The sequence below is a fragment of the Sapajus apella genome, unplaced genomic scaffold, assembly GCF_009761245.1.
Source record: "Sapajus apella isolate SASKATOON/1434 unplaced genomic scaffold, GSC_monkey_1.0 scaffold66, whole genome shotgun sequence".
Classification (NCBI taxonomy): domain Eukaryota; kingdom Metazoa; phylum Chordata; class Mammalia; order Primates; family Cebidae; genus Sapajus; species Sapajus apella.
The window spans coordinates 9,897,167-9,910,817 of NW_022437006.1; the positions used below are offsets into that span (position 1 = coordinate 9,897,167).

At 37.3% G+C, this 13,651-nt stretch overlaps 1 protein-coding gene across 1 annotated transcript in view; it reads left to right on the top strand.

The window, feature by feature from the left end:
- The window catches only part of ARID2 (AT-rich interaction domain 2), a 195,279-nt gene that overhangs the window by 133,691 nt on the left and 47,937 nt on the right, over positions 1–13,651 (top strand). Inside the window, exons 12-15 of the mRNA XM_032248384.1 lie at positions 254–335; positions 2,504–2,638; positions 3,246–3,439; positions 3,709–6,572. Coding sequence (XP_032104275.1) covers positions 254–335; positions 2,504–2,638; positions 3,246–3,439; positions 3,709–6,572 — 3,275 coding nt within the window. The remainder of the gene's footprint in view (positions 1–253; positions 336–2,503; positions 2,639–3,245; positions 3,440–3,708; positions 6,573–13,651) is intronic.

Consider the following 13,651-nt stretch of genomic DNA (forward strand, 5'->3'; position numbering starts at 1 on the left):
ATATTAATTATTATTATTTGAATAATTGTGAGGTTAGACAAAATAGTTCATATGAATCTTCTAAGACAGTGCCTGGTATGATATGTGCTGCATTATATATTAGATTTGTTCTTAAATGTGTATACTTTCATATGTTTATATACCTTTTAAAAAGGTATTCTTTGTATTAATGGTTTTAATATCTATAAAATAAGTATGGCATATAGTGACTAAGTTTTAAGAAATGATGTAGCTAATGTATTTTTTTCTTTAGCTTCCAGAGCAGTTGTAGCGCAACATGTTGCTCCACCTCCAGGAATAGTGGAAATAGATAGTGAGAAGTTTGCTTGTCAGTGGTAAGTGGTTTATTTCTATTAAGGATTTATCCTTGAGAAGAATAAAGCAAAGATAAAAAGGAAATGTATTGTACAGACATCCAGAATGTTTTATTCTGTATTCCTTTTTAGTTAGAGTAGAATATAATTTATAGAAAGGACACTGTTAAATCACATTCCTTGTATATTGAAATAATTTGAAAGAAAAGTATTCACCAGAATTTTCAGAATTAAAATAGCATGACTAGAATTTCATTAAATTATACCATTTAACTTCTTTAGAGTAAAATTTGTGTTAAAAAGTTATCTTTCACCTTGTAGAAAGTACAGTTTGTCAGGTTACCAAATTTGTTCTTCTAAAATTAACATTTTGTTAAAACTGAATTGAACTGACCTTAAGAAAATAAAAACAGGTATTTTTGAATGTCTCTTCTCTTCCATCTAAAGCGAAACTTCTTATTTATTAACAATTTTTTGGCTATGTGAATAGTAAAGGGAAATTAGTCAAATGATAGAATAAAAATACAATAATATTTCCTTGAAAAGATTGTATAGTCATATCTCTGCCACTTTCTGGAAAAAAAAAAAAAAAAGTAGAGTTTTAAAAATTTCAATTGTTACGGATAGTTGCCTCAACATTAGTATGAAATTCAACTTCTTTAGGAGATTAACAGATTGAAGTACACAATCATTTCCAATGATATATCAACTTAAAAATTTCTTTTCTTGACCCCTTTTCTGCCGTTCTCTAACGTTATTTTCTCCCATTTCACGCTCATGTCACTCTCTGTTCCATGTTTTTGGAGCTTTCATACACGTCTTTGTTCCTGTGACAGCTTTCTCCAGACTTTTCTACTGTTTATGGTTTTAAATATCTCTCATTGTTTGCTTTTTCTTCATCTTCTGTATTTTTAAACATTGGTCCCTTATAATTGAATCTTTTCCGGTAATATTTGGAAATATTTGTCTTCTCCATTGCAACCAAAATGAAGTTTTTATATCTATTCTTTTTGAAATTTCAGTACAGACAGAATTATGAAAGTTGGAAAGAATACACACCATAACCACTATAAAATATGTGTGTGTTAAGCATAGATGCAGTCTTATAAATCCCAGTTGCACGTTCCTGCTAGTTCTTGGAAAAAGGGAAGGGAATCATTTTACAGTTTTTTTTTTAAATCGTAATTACTATTTGATTTAGTTTTTCAGAAACAACTAAGCTTGGCCTATTGTACATAGTGAATTATGGAAAGTGCCTATCAGGGTAATTAGGCCTCCATTCCCAATTTATAGGTAAAGGTCATTTTAAGAAAAAGAGAAAACGAAGTTTGAATTAGTTTGTAATGGATTAGCAAATTAAAAGTGTTTTTGAAGCCAAGCCCAGTGGCTCACACCTGTAATCCCACCACTTTGGGAGGCGAGGTGGGTGGAAGGTCAGGGGATTGAGACTACCCTGGCTAACAAGGTGAAACCCTGTCTCTATTAAAAATACAAAAAAATTAGCTGGGAGGATCACTTGAACCTAGGAAACGGAGGGTACATTGAGCCTAGATCACGCCACTGCAGTCCATCCAGCCTGGGTGACAGAGTGAGAATCCGTCTCAAAAAAAAAAAAAAAAGTCTTTTTGAAATGGGGGTTGAGAGTGTGCAGCATGGGAAGTGTCATTGTTTTAGGAAGTAGCTGAAAAGTTTGGATAAGTTTTCTGAAGGAATTTGATCCAAAAACCAAGAAAAGTTTAACCTTACTTCAGTTCCCCCCATTTTCTTCAGCTCTAATGCAAATAGCTCATAATTGGGAACTTATTTTATGATTATTACATGACAGGATCATGAATAGATATTCACTAAATAAAACTATTTCTTGTAGAACATTTGTTGCTGATCAGGTGCTGACAACCCTGCTTTCTCTGGGTTGTGAACATAGTTTTTATATTTGTTGTCAGTGACATTTTTAATACTAAAATAAGTATGCTAATCTCTTGATTTAATCTGAAATTTAGCATATAATCTTGGTACTAACATATGAGTCAGTGAAATTTGATTAGAACGTACTAACGTATGAGTCAGTGAAATTTGATTAGTTGGTATAATTATTAGTTTTAACACATTGCTTCCACATGGCTTTAGTATATTTAAATGTAGACTTTCCTATAGTATATTGTATAATGCTTAATTTTCTCCTTTTTTAGGCTAAATGCTCATTTTGAAGTAAATCCAGATTGTTCTGTTTCTCGAGCAGAAATGTATTCTGAATACCTCTCAACTTGCAGTAAATTAGCTCGTGGTGGAATCCTAACATCAACTGGATTTTATAAATGTCTTAGGTAGGATGCATAGTTCTTTAAGTAAAGTCCATTTACATCACTTACAACATCTTTTGCTCTTTAAAGAAAATACCAAATATATATCTAGTTTTAAATATTTCTACTACTAGAAATTTTGTATGGATAGGTTATATAGTGTGGTGTGGGTTTAAATAAAAAGCAATTTCAGAAATCACATCTGGTGCTTGTATTGGAACATTATGAGATTTATCAAATAAAGAAAAGGAAGAAATGAAATATACTTTTTTTCCCCCTACTTTTAGGCGTTAAAGACATGACTTTATATCTTTTTAATGTTGCATAATAGTATAAAATATCTTCAATACAAAGACGTTTTGATATTTAACAAAGTTCATAAAAATAGGTATCTTTTATTAGTTATAGGGTGGAATTGTTTAAAACCCAGCAACATTGTTAATAAATAGTGATTTTTTTAATTGGAGGAGTAATCTTTTATATTTCTTTCTCTGCTTCCCATCCTTGTAAAATATAACTATGAATCATATTGACTCATGCATAAGTAAACATACTGTTGTTCATGTAAACATAATGTTGGAAGTCAGTGTGATAGTTATCAGAACTTACTGATTATTTATGTACTTTACAGAACAGTCTTTCCGAATCATACAGTGAAGAGAGTGGAGGATTCCAGTAACAACGGGCAGGCTCATATTCATGTGGTAGGAGTAAAACGGAGGGCTATCCCACTTCCCATTCAGATGTACTATCAGCAGCAACCAGTTTCTACTTCTGTTCGTGTTGATTCTGTTCCGGATGTATCTCCCGCTCCTTCACCTGCAGGTGTTAATTTTTATTGTATTTTTTAAGTATTACTGATTTAATAATAAAACTGAATGAAAAATATATATTCTATGCATTTTAAATGTATAAGTTTACTTTGTTTCTCCAGTAGCATTTTCTTACTTAGTCTATTATTTTATCATATACATATGATTCAAAATTGTTGCATGTTAATTTCTTAAAACTATCTTCTCTTAAGTAAAGTAATTCCTACTTGTGGCTTTTCAGTCATTTCATTTGGAATTTTGATGTTTTCTTCGTATTTTCAGGAATCCCTCATGGATCACAAACCATAGGAAACCATTTTCAGAGGACTCCTGTTACCAACCAATCTTCAAATTTGACTGCAACACAAATGTCTTTTCCAGTACAAGGTGTTCATACTGTGGCACAAACTGTTTCAAGAATTCCACCAAATCCTTCAGTTCATACCCACCAGCAACAAAATGCTCCAGTGACTGTCATTCAAAATAAAGCTCCAATTCCTTGCGAAGTAGTTAAGGCCACAGTTATCCAGAATTCCATACCCCAGACAACAGTTCCTGTTAGTATTGCTGTTGGAGGAGGACCTCCACAGAGTTCTGTGGTTCAGAATCATAGTACAGGGCCACAACCTGTTACAGTTGTGAATTCTCAGACATTGCTTCACCATCCATCTGTAATTCCACAACAGTCTTCATTACACACAGTGGTACCAGGACAGATCCCCTCAGGCACTCCTGTTACAGTAATTCAGCAAGCTGTCCCACAGAGTCATATATTTGGCAGAGTACAGAACATACCAGCTTGTACTTCTACAGTTTCACAGGGTCAACAGTTAATCACCACATCACCCCAACCTGCGCAAACTTCATCTCAACAGACATCAGCTGGTAGCCAGTCACAAGATACTGTTATCATAGCACCCCCACAGTACGTAACAACTCCTGCATCCAATATTGTCTCAGCAACTTCAGTACAGAATTTTCAGGTAACTACAGGACAAATGGTTACCATTGCTGGTGTCCCAAGTCCACAACCCTCAAGGGTAGGCTTTCAGAACATTGCACCAAAACCTCTCCCTTCTCAGCAAATTTCATCAACAGTAGTACAGCAACCTGTTCAACAACCACAGCAGCCAACCCAACAAAGTGTAGTAATTGTAAGCCAGCCAGCTCAACAAGGTCAGACTTATGCACCAGCCATTCACCAAATTGTTCTTGCTAATCCAGCAGCTCTTCCAACTGGTCAGACAGTTCAGCTAACTGGACAACCTAACATAACTCCATCATCTTCACCATCACCTGTCCCAGCTACTAATAACCAAGTCCCTACTGCCATGTCATCTTCTTCCACCTCTCAATCACAGGGACCACCTCCTACTGTCAGTCAAATGTTATCTGTGAAAAGGCAGCAACAGCAGCAGCATTCACCAGCACCCCCACCACAGCAGGTACAAGTACAAGTTCAGCAGCCCCAACAAGTACAGATGCAAGTTCAACCTCAGCAGTCGAATGCAGGAGTTGGTCAGCCTGCTTCTGGTGAGTCGAGTCTGATTAAACAGCTTCTGCTTCCGAAACGTGGTCCTTCAACACCAGGTGGTAAGCTTATTCTCCCAGCTCCACAGATTCCTCCCCCTAATAACGCAAGAGCGCCCAGCCCTCAGGTGGTCTATCAGGTGGCCAGTAACCAAGCCGCAGGTTTTGGAGTGCAGGGGCAAACTCCAGCTCAGCAGCTATTGGTTGGGCAGCAAAATGTTCAGTTGGTCCAAAGTGCAATGCCACCCACAGGGGGAGTACAAACTGTGCCCATTTCAAACTTACAAATATTGCCAGGCCCACTGATCTCAAATAGCCCAGCAACCATTTTCCAAGGGACTTCTGGCAACCAGGTAACAATAACAGTTGTGCCAAATACAAGTTTTGCAACTGCAACCGTGAGTCAGGGAAATGCAACTCAGCTCATCGCTCCAGCAGGAATTACCATGAGCGGAACGCAACCAGGAGTTGGACTTCCAGTGCAAACGCTTCCAGCCACTCAAGCATCTCCTGCTGGACAATCATCCTCTACCACTGCTACTCCCCCATTCAAAGGTGATAAAATAATTTGCCAAAAGGAGGAGGAAGCAAAGGAAGCAACAGGTTTACATGTTCACGAACGTAAAATTGAAGTCATGGAGAACCCATCCTGCCGACGAGGAGCCACAAACACCAGCAATGGGGATACAAAGGAAAATGAAATGCAGGTGGGAAGTCTTTTAAATGGGAGAAAGTACAGTGACTCAAGTCTACCTCCTTCAAACTCAGGGAAAATTCAAAGTGAGACTAATCAGTGCTCACTAATCAGTAATGGGCCGTCAATGGAATTAGGTGAGAATGGAGCATCTGGAAAACAGAACTCAGAACAAATAGACATGCAGGATATCAAAAGTGATTTGAAAAAACCGCTAGTTAATGGAATCTGTGATTTTGATAAAGGAGATGGTTCTCATTTAAGCAAAAACATTCCAAATCACAAAACTTCCAATCATGTAGGAAATGGTGAGATATCTCCAATGGAACCGCAAGGGATTTTAGATGTCACTCAGCAAGATACTGCCAAAGGTGATCAACTAGAAAGAATTTCTAATGGACCTGTATTAACTTTGGGTGGTTCATCATCTGTGAGCAGTATACAGGAGGCTTCAAATGTGGCAACACAGCAATTTAGTGGTACTGATTTGCCTAATGGACCTCTAGCTTCCTGTTTGAATTCAGATGTGCCTCAGCAACGCCCAAGTGTAGTTGTCTCACCACATTCTACAACCTCTGTTATACAGGGACATCAAATCTTAGCAGTTCCCGACTCAGGATCAAAGGTGTCCCCTTCTTCTGCCCTATCATCTGATGTTCGGTCTACAAATGGCACAGCAGAATGCAAAACTGTAAAGAGGCCAGCAGAGGATAATGATAGGGAAATAGTCACAGGAATTCCAAATAAAGTAGGAGTTAGAATTGTTACAATCAGTGACCCCAACAATGCTGGCTGTAGTGCAACAATGGTTGCTGTGCCAGCTGGAGCAGATCCAAGCACTGTAGCTAAAGTAGCAATAGAAAGTGCTGTTCAGCAAAAGCAACAGCATCCACCAACATACGTACAGAATATGGTCCCGCAGGTAAGTTATTCTATGATCGCATTTCTCTTATTATAAAATTTCTGATCTGTACATAAGGTTTTAGAGGGAAATGCACTGTTTTTCTGTGTCTCACCTTGAAAAGTTACTGTATCAGCTCACTTGTATCCAAGCTGTCCTGTTCTTTTTCTCTGGTCATATAATATTAGTTTTCAATTTTAGCACATGATTTAAAGAATTTCAACTTTGTTATAGATTCAAACTAATAATTTTGTAGGCTCAAGGTAGAGAAGCAGTTGCTAATCTAACATCTTTTGGAGAATTTTAAAGAAGTATCTTAATCTCTTTTTTGAGTATACTGCACAGGGGTTGGGGGAATGGGGGTCCTAAGAGTACTCTAAATGGGGATTTCTGTATTTGATTTTGACCTGAGTGTGTTTTTGTGGCCCCTTTAACAGTACTTTTTGTAATAAGGATGAATCTTGTAATAACTTTATCAGTCGTATTCTTTTTGTATTTATGTATTGAATTAGCCTCCTTTAGTGTTAAAAAAGTATTTATTGTAATTTCTGTTTGTTTCAGGTATTCTGATACTTTTTGCTGTTTCTTACTCCTTTGCTTTACTGTCATATTCCTGCTATTCTCTTTTTAATGTCTAATATTCCATCTCTACATGCCTTAGTAAATACAAGTATTTTCTAAAATCAGCACTACTAAATTGAGGGTCCAATCAGGCTATAAAGATTTTAATGACAATCTTCTATGCTCTTTCGACTGAAATCATGGATTCCCTTAAGAGTTCTCACCACCTATATCCTGGATCACTTTCACTCTTTTTTTTTTTTTTTTCATTCCTGCATAGCCAGAACCTTCTGTGACTACAACTCTGCTAGCACAGTTCTGGCTTGAGTTTCTTCTGTATGCTTACAGTGACAACAGCAGATATATGGCCATTGTTGGCATTAGTACGAAACCTAGGTGTGGGCAGCAGCCAAATGGAAAGTACAAGAACAAAAGGAAGAGCCCCTTGCTTCAGAACAGTTATTGCTGTTGCAATTGCTGATGGATATTACTAATATGCGTCTTTCTTCATATGAATGAATAAAGTTGCCTTCTTGAAGTGAAGTTCAAAAATAAAAAAAGGAAAATTGGTCAGTGCTGCTGTGGGGCATAATAAAATTTTAATTTATATATTTATATTGTCTGAATCTAATTTAGAGTGACTAAACTGTGTATTCTTTAGGGCAGGGGCCCCCAATCCTTGGGCCACGGACCAGTCCGTGGCCCATTACGAACCGCGCCACAGCCGGAAGTGAGTGGCAGGTGAGCGAGTGAAGGTTCATCTGCATTTACTTACAGCAGCTCCCCATCACTCACATTATCTCCTGAGCTCTGTCTCCTGTCAGATCAGTGGCAGCATTCGATTCTCATAGGAGCGCAGGCCCTATCATAAACTGTGCATGTGAGGGATCCAGGTTGCACGCTCCTTATGAGAATCTAATGCCTGATGATCTGTCACTGTCTCCCATCACCCCCAGATGGGACCATCTAGTTGCAGGAAAACAAGCTCAGGGCTCCCACTGATTCTACATTATGGTGAGTTGTATAATTATTTCGTTATATATTACAGTATAATAATAGAAATAAAGCGCTCAATAAATGCGCTTGAATCACCCAAAATCATCTCCTCACTCCCTGGTCTATGGAAAAATTGTCTTCCATGAAACCAGGCCCTGGTGCCAGAAAGGTTGGAGACTTCTGCTTTGAGGGATGTTATATACCTGGCAATAATTAATCCTGAGATGGAAAATACTATATCATTTTTATTCAAACAAACTTCCACATGTTGAGTTTTTCACTTAAACACATTTTTTCAAGTAGTGCATGCAATGTCGAGTATATAGTGTACATTCCCTAGTTAGGTTTTTTTCCCCTTATATTTAATAATTTCCCATTTCACCTTGATTATGTGCCTGTCTTTCCTCTTAGAGGAGGACCTCTTAAAGGTCTTAGAGACCTTTACAATCCTAAATAGTTATAACAGACCAAATTAGAGAGAAACTATATCACTATGGAATTGTTTCATCAGCACTCATTTTTTTGTGCCCTTAATTTTCCATTTTGGTTATAGTCAGTAATATCACAATTACAAAGAATGAACAATAATACTAGCTAAGATGAGGACATATGGTAGGGACTTTATACTAAAGCAGTTTCTCATTTAATCCTCACACAACCATATTAGGTAAAAATTATTATAAAGATGAGGACTCAAGATGGCTAATAACTTACCCAAGGTTACCAACTAATATGAGGTGGTATCAGGACAGAAATCTGGGTACATCTGAAACCAAAACTCATGCTTTTAACCCATTAACCTTTCTCCTCTCCACTAGTCTAGATTTCTTTATAAAGCTCTGTAAAGCCTTTTTTTTTTTTTAAGTCTAACATATTGATGATTTGAGCTGTTCTGTTAGAAGATGTTAGTTCTATTAAATGATCATTTTAGGACATTAGTGCTAAAACTCGTTGATTATTTGAGCTGTGGTGTTAAAGGATGTTTTACTAAATAATAATTTTAGGACATTAATACTAAAATGCTTTACCTAGCACATTGGACATATATGTAGTTAAGTCAGGCCAAACAATCAATACATTTTGTTCCTAATCTGAAAAAATCTGTATTAAACTTCCTTACATTCTCACAAAGAATATAGTTTATTTAAAATAGGTACATTCTTTATTTCTACAACTGATATTTGCTTGTCTTGTAGAAATTAAAATCTTTGCAAAGGAAAAGATGTAGCATGCATGGTGTCTATGAGAATGAGAATAACAAAAACAGCATTCTTATGTATAGCACTTGGCCCAGTGCCTGCTCCATATATGGGCACTTAGTAATGGGGAAGGTATGCTTTATCTTTATATAAAAGTTGAAGTACCTATTGGGGCTAAATATTTTTAACAGACAAAAATATTAACTGTTCAAGATGGCATTATAAGTTTCTTTGGAATAGAAGGCTGTTGGGCCTTCTGACGAGCATGCGAATTAATAGAAAGCCGTTTCCGTTATTGCCCCTATCCTTTAAATTTCTTTCTTTTTCGGGTGGGGAAGACAGGGTCTCACTCTGTTGACCAGCCTAGAGTACACTGGTGCAGTCACAGCTCACTGCAACCTCAACCTCCTTGGCTCAAGTAATCCTTCCACCTCAGCCTCCCAAGACTGTAGCTGAGAGCACAGGCATGTACTGCCATGCCCAGCTAATTTGTTTTAATTTTAATTTTTGTAGAGATGGGATCTCCCTATGTTGCCCAGGCTGGTCTTAAACTCCTAGTAGACTCGAATGATTCTCCTGCCTTGGCCTCCCAAAGTGCTGGTATTATAGATGTGAGCCACAGTGTTTAAATTTCTTTATATACTCTTCTTTTTTTTTTTTTTTTTTTTTTTTTTTGAGATGGAGTCTTACTCTGTCGTATAGGCTGGAGTGCAGTGGTGCGATCTTGGCTCACTGCAACCTCTGCCTCCTGGGTTCAAGTGATTCTTCTGCCTCAGTCTCCTGAGTAGCTGGGATTACAGGTGCCCACCACCATGCCAACCTGAATTTTTGTATTTTTAGTAAAGACTGGGTTTCACTGTGTTGGTCAGGCTGGTCTCGAACTCCTGACCTCATGATCCGCCCACCTCAGCCTCCCAAAGTGCTGGGATTATAGGTGTGGAGCCACTGTGCCCAGCCAAATTTCTTTATATACTCTTTAAAGTTGCCTGTTGGACCTTGGTTTAATACTGTTTTATTCACTATTTGAATTGGTAGCTTAAAGGGGTAGAGGATTTTAAATGTGATTTTTTTGGAGAAAACTTGTTATTTTACAATTTCATGGGGTCTAGGGATGTTAAGGAGGTACTTGTACCCTAATAAGGGATTTCCAGACTTGCAGAATGCTCAGGGCTGGAAAGAGTGCAGGGAAGTGTCCCTGCCAAGAAGGAATAAGTAATCCTTTCTAATGCCGTTATAATTCATGTTTTTTCTTCTCAGTCTTGTTTCTTCCATCCTCCATTAATCAGCTATATTAATTTTATTACAGAAAAAAAAAACAAGTAAAAAGAATATATGTGAAAGTAAATGATAGAGCCATTGATTTTATATTTAAGTAGTATTTAGCTGGGCAGTTGATACAAATATAAAATAAGTTGTGCCTATTTCAGGGCACATTTCTTTATTGGTATTTCAAATGTAATAATTGCAAGTTGAAGCACAGTTTATAGGATATTGTTTCCAGAAGCCGTGCCCTGTTCCACTTTCATGAATTAGTATCTGTTGGAAACATATTGGCTAAATGGCGTATTAAAAATCAAAGTGAATTTACAAAATGAAAGAAACTTAGATATTAAAACTTAAGACTTGGTTTTTTTCAGGATTATACAAAATGTGTGTTGAACATAATCTGTCAGTTATCTGTTACTCCCATAATCTGATAACATGCCAAATTCTTACACATAAAAATAGTTTATTTAAGGATGTACATATTTATGATATTTAACATATGCCTTGCCTCAATTCAGAATGTGAATCATTTCTGATAATGGTACTGTGTAACATGGAATATTGGTATCTTACTGGTAAAGAGCTTGAGAAAGTTACTCAACCCATCAGAAAGCAGATTGGTAGCCTCAGGGGGCAGCATTTAGTTGTAGCCATGAAAGAACAGTTTAGCAAGACCCATAAGAATATCGTTTATGTTTTTCTAAGAGTACTGCCACTCAGATTGTAAACCAATAGCATATTATAAAAACTAGGAAAAGTATTACATAACTTTTTTGTTTGTATTTTAATGTGTTCTTATAAAGCAGGGTTGGCATGTACTGATGATCTAAATGTATACTTAATGAGAGGAAAAAACTTGGTAATTTAAGAAAATGAGGGAATATTAGAGCTGAAAGGGTCTTTGATATTATCTTGGCCAAAACTCCTACTTTTAAGAGTTGAAACAAATTGCCCACATTTACAAAAATTCTCTCTTTTCCAGTGATTTCTATTAATGCCTTAATTTTCTTCTCTAAAGACATACATATAGCTAAATGCATATCTGTCTCCCTCTCTCTTTTTTTTATATTTTTAAAACCATCATACAAAGCCTCGCTCTGTTGCCTAGAGTGGAGTGCCGTGGCGCACTTTTGGCTCACTGTAACCTCTGCCTCTTGGGCTTAAGCAATCCTCCCACCTCAGCCTCCTGAGTAGCTGACACTACAGGTGCATGCCACCACACCTGCCTAATTTTTGTATTTTCTGTAGAGGCAAGGTTTCACAATGTTGCCCAGACTGGTCTCAAACTTTTGGGCTCAAGTGATCCTTCGATCTTGGCCTCCCGAGGTGCTGGCATTACAGGCATGAGCCATCATGCCTGGCCTAGCTAAAGGTATCTCTTTTATATCACAGTCAGAGTAAATACAATTCTTATTCCTTACAAGGTTTTGGAAAGTGTCTTTCCTTCTCACCTCTTCTTTAGAATGCTCTTTCCCAGTTCCTTCAATTTAATTTTAGGTGTCATGGTGTCTGGTTTATTCACCATCCTGTTTCTCTCTACCACAGAAGATACAGCTACTCAGGAGGCAGAGGTGGGAAGATTGCTTGAGCCCAGGAGTTCAAGGCTGCAGTGAATTGTGATCATGCCATTGCACTCCAGCCTGGGTGACAGAGCAAAATTCTATCTTAAAAAAAAAAAGAAAGAAAGAAATCGTCCCCTTACACTTTCTTTGCTCTTGCTCTTTAACCCCTCTTTCCACACTACTTTCTCACCATCAGACTTTCTTTTATTTTGAGACGGAGTCTTGTACTGTCACCCAGGCTATAGTAGTACAGTGGCACAGTCTCTGCCTCCTGGGTTCAAGCAGTTCTCCTGCCTCAGCCTCCCAGCTACCTGGGACTACAGGCATGCACCATCGCGCCCAGCTAATTTTTTTGTATTTTTAGTAGAGACGGGGTTTCACCATGTTGGCCAGGATGGTCCCAATCTCCTGACCTCATGATCTGCCCGTCTCGGCCTCCCAAAGTACTAGGATTACAGGGGTGAGCCACTGCACACCTGGTCCAGGGTTTTTATGGCTCTTAGAATTGGCAGGTGAATGGTTTTCAGATTTATTTTTCCAACATTAACTTATATTGATAGACATTTTTAGTTGGTTCATCTGTCATTTTACCCAAACTAAACTGATCATTTTTCCTCCAAAATATGTTTTCCTATTATTATTGCCTTTTATTGAGAATCTCGAGTTAGGCTTTTCATGTATAGTTCTGTAGTCTTCCCAGCATCTCTTAAGTTTAGTTTTTGTTACTTACACGAGAAAACTGAGGATAAGAGAGGTTAAGCAGGTAGCCCAAGATCACATGGCTAGTTAAAAGTCTAATTGAAAGTGTGAGTCCTGATATGTCAAGCTGGAAAATCCTCATCTTATCTGTATGACCTTTGTACTGCCCTAAAATGTTTTAGGTGCATGTATAAGAGTGGGAACCTGTTATAGAAGCATCAATCTCAAAGTAGTTTTTTCCCTCAGAATTTGGAACTCAAAAGTTCTTATGACTTCCCATTTTTGATAGCTTTGTTTTTCAGCATGTTAGTTTTCTTTCATTTGTATGTTATAGTAGCCTTGTGTGCTTGCAATTTATCTGTTTTTTCCTAAAGAAAATTAACCATGGCTTTTAATTTAAGTTCTCAGCAATTTTAGCTTACTGCTTGCCCACCTATTTCCAGTACAGTCATGTGCTACTTAAGGACATTTCTGTCAAGGATGGACCACATAATATAATGATAGTCTCAGAAGATTATAATATCATATTTTCATCATACTTTTTCTATGTTTTGATACACAAATATTTAACCATTGTGTTACAGTTCCCCATAGCACTCAGTACAGTAATATGCTGTACAGGTTTTAAGCCTAGGAGCAATAGGGTATTCCATATAGCCTAGGTATGTAGTAAGCTAAATCATCTAGGTTTATGGAAGTACACTATATGGTATTCACAGAACAATGAAATGGGTCACCTAACGACCCATTTCTCAAACATATTCCTGTCACTAAGCAATGAATGACTGTGCACCTTATAAATGAACAAGTATATTTG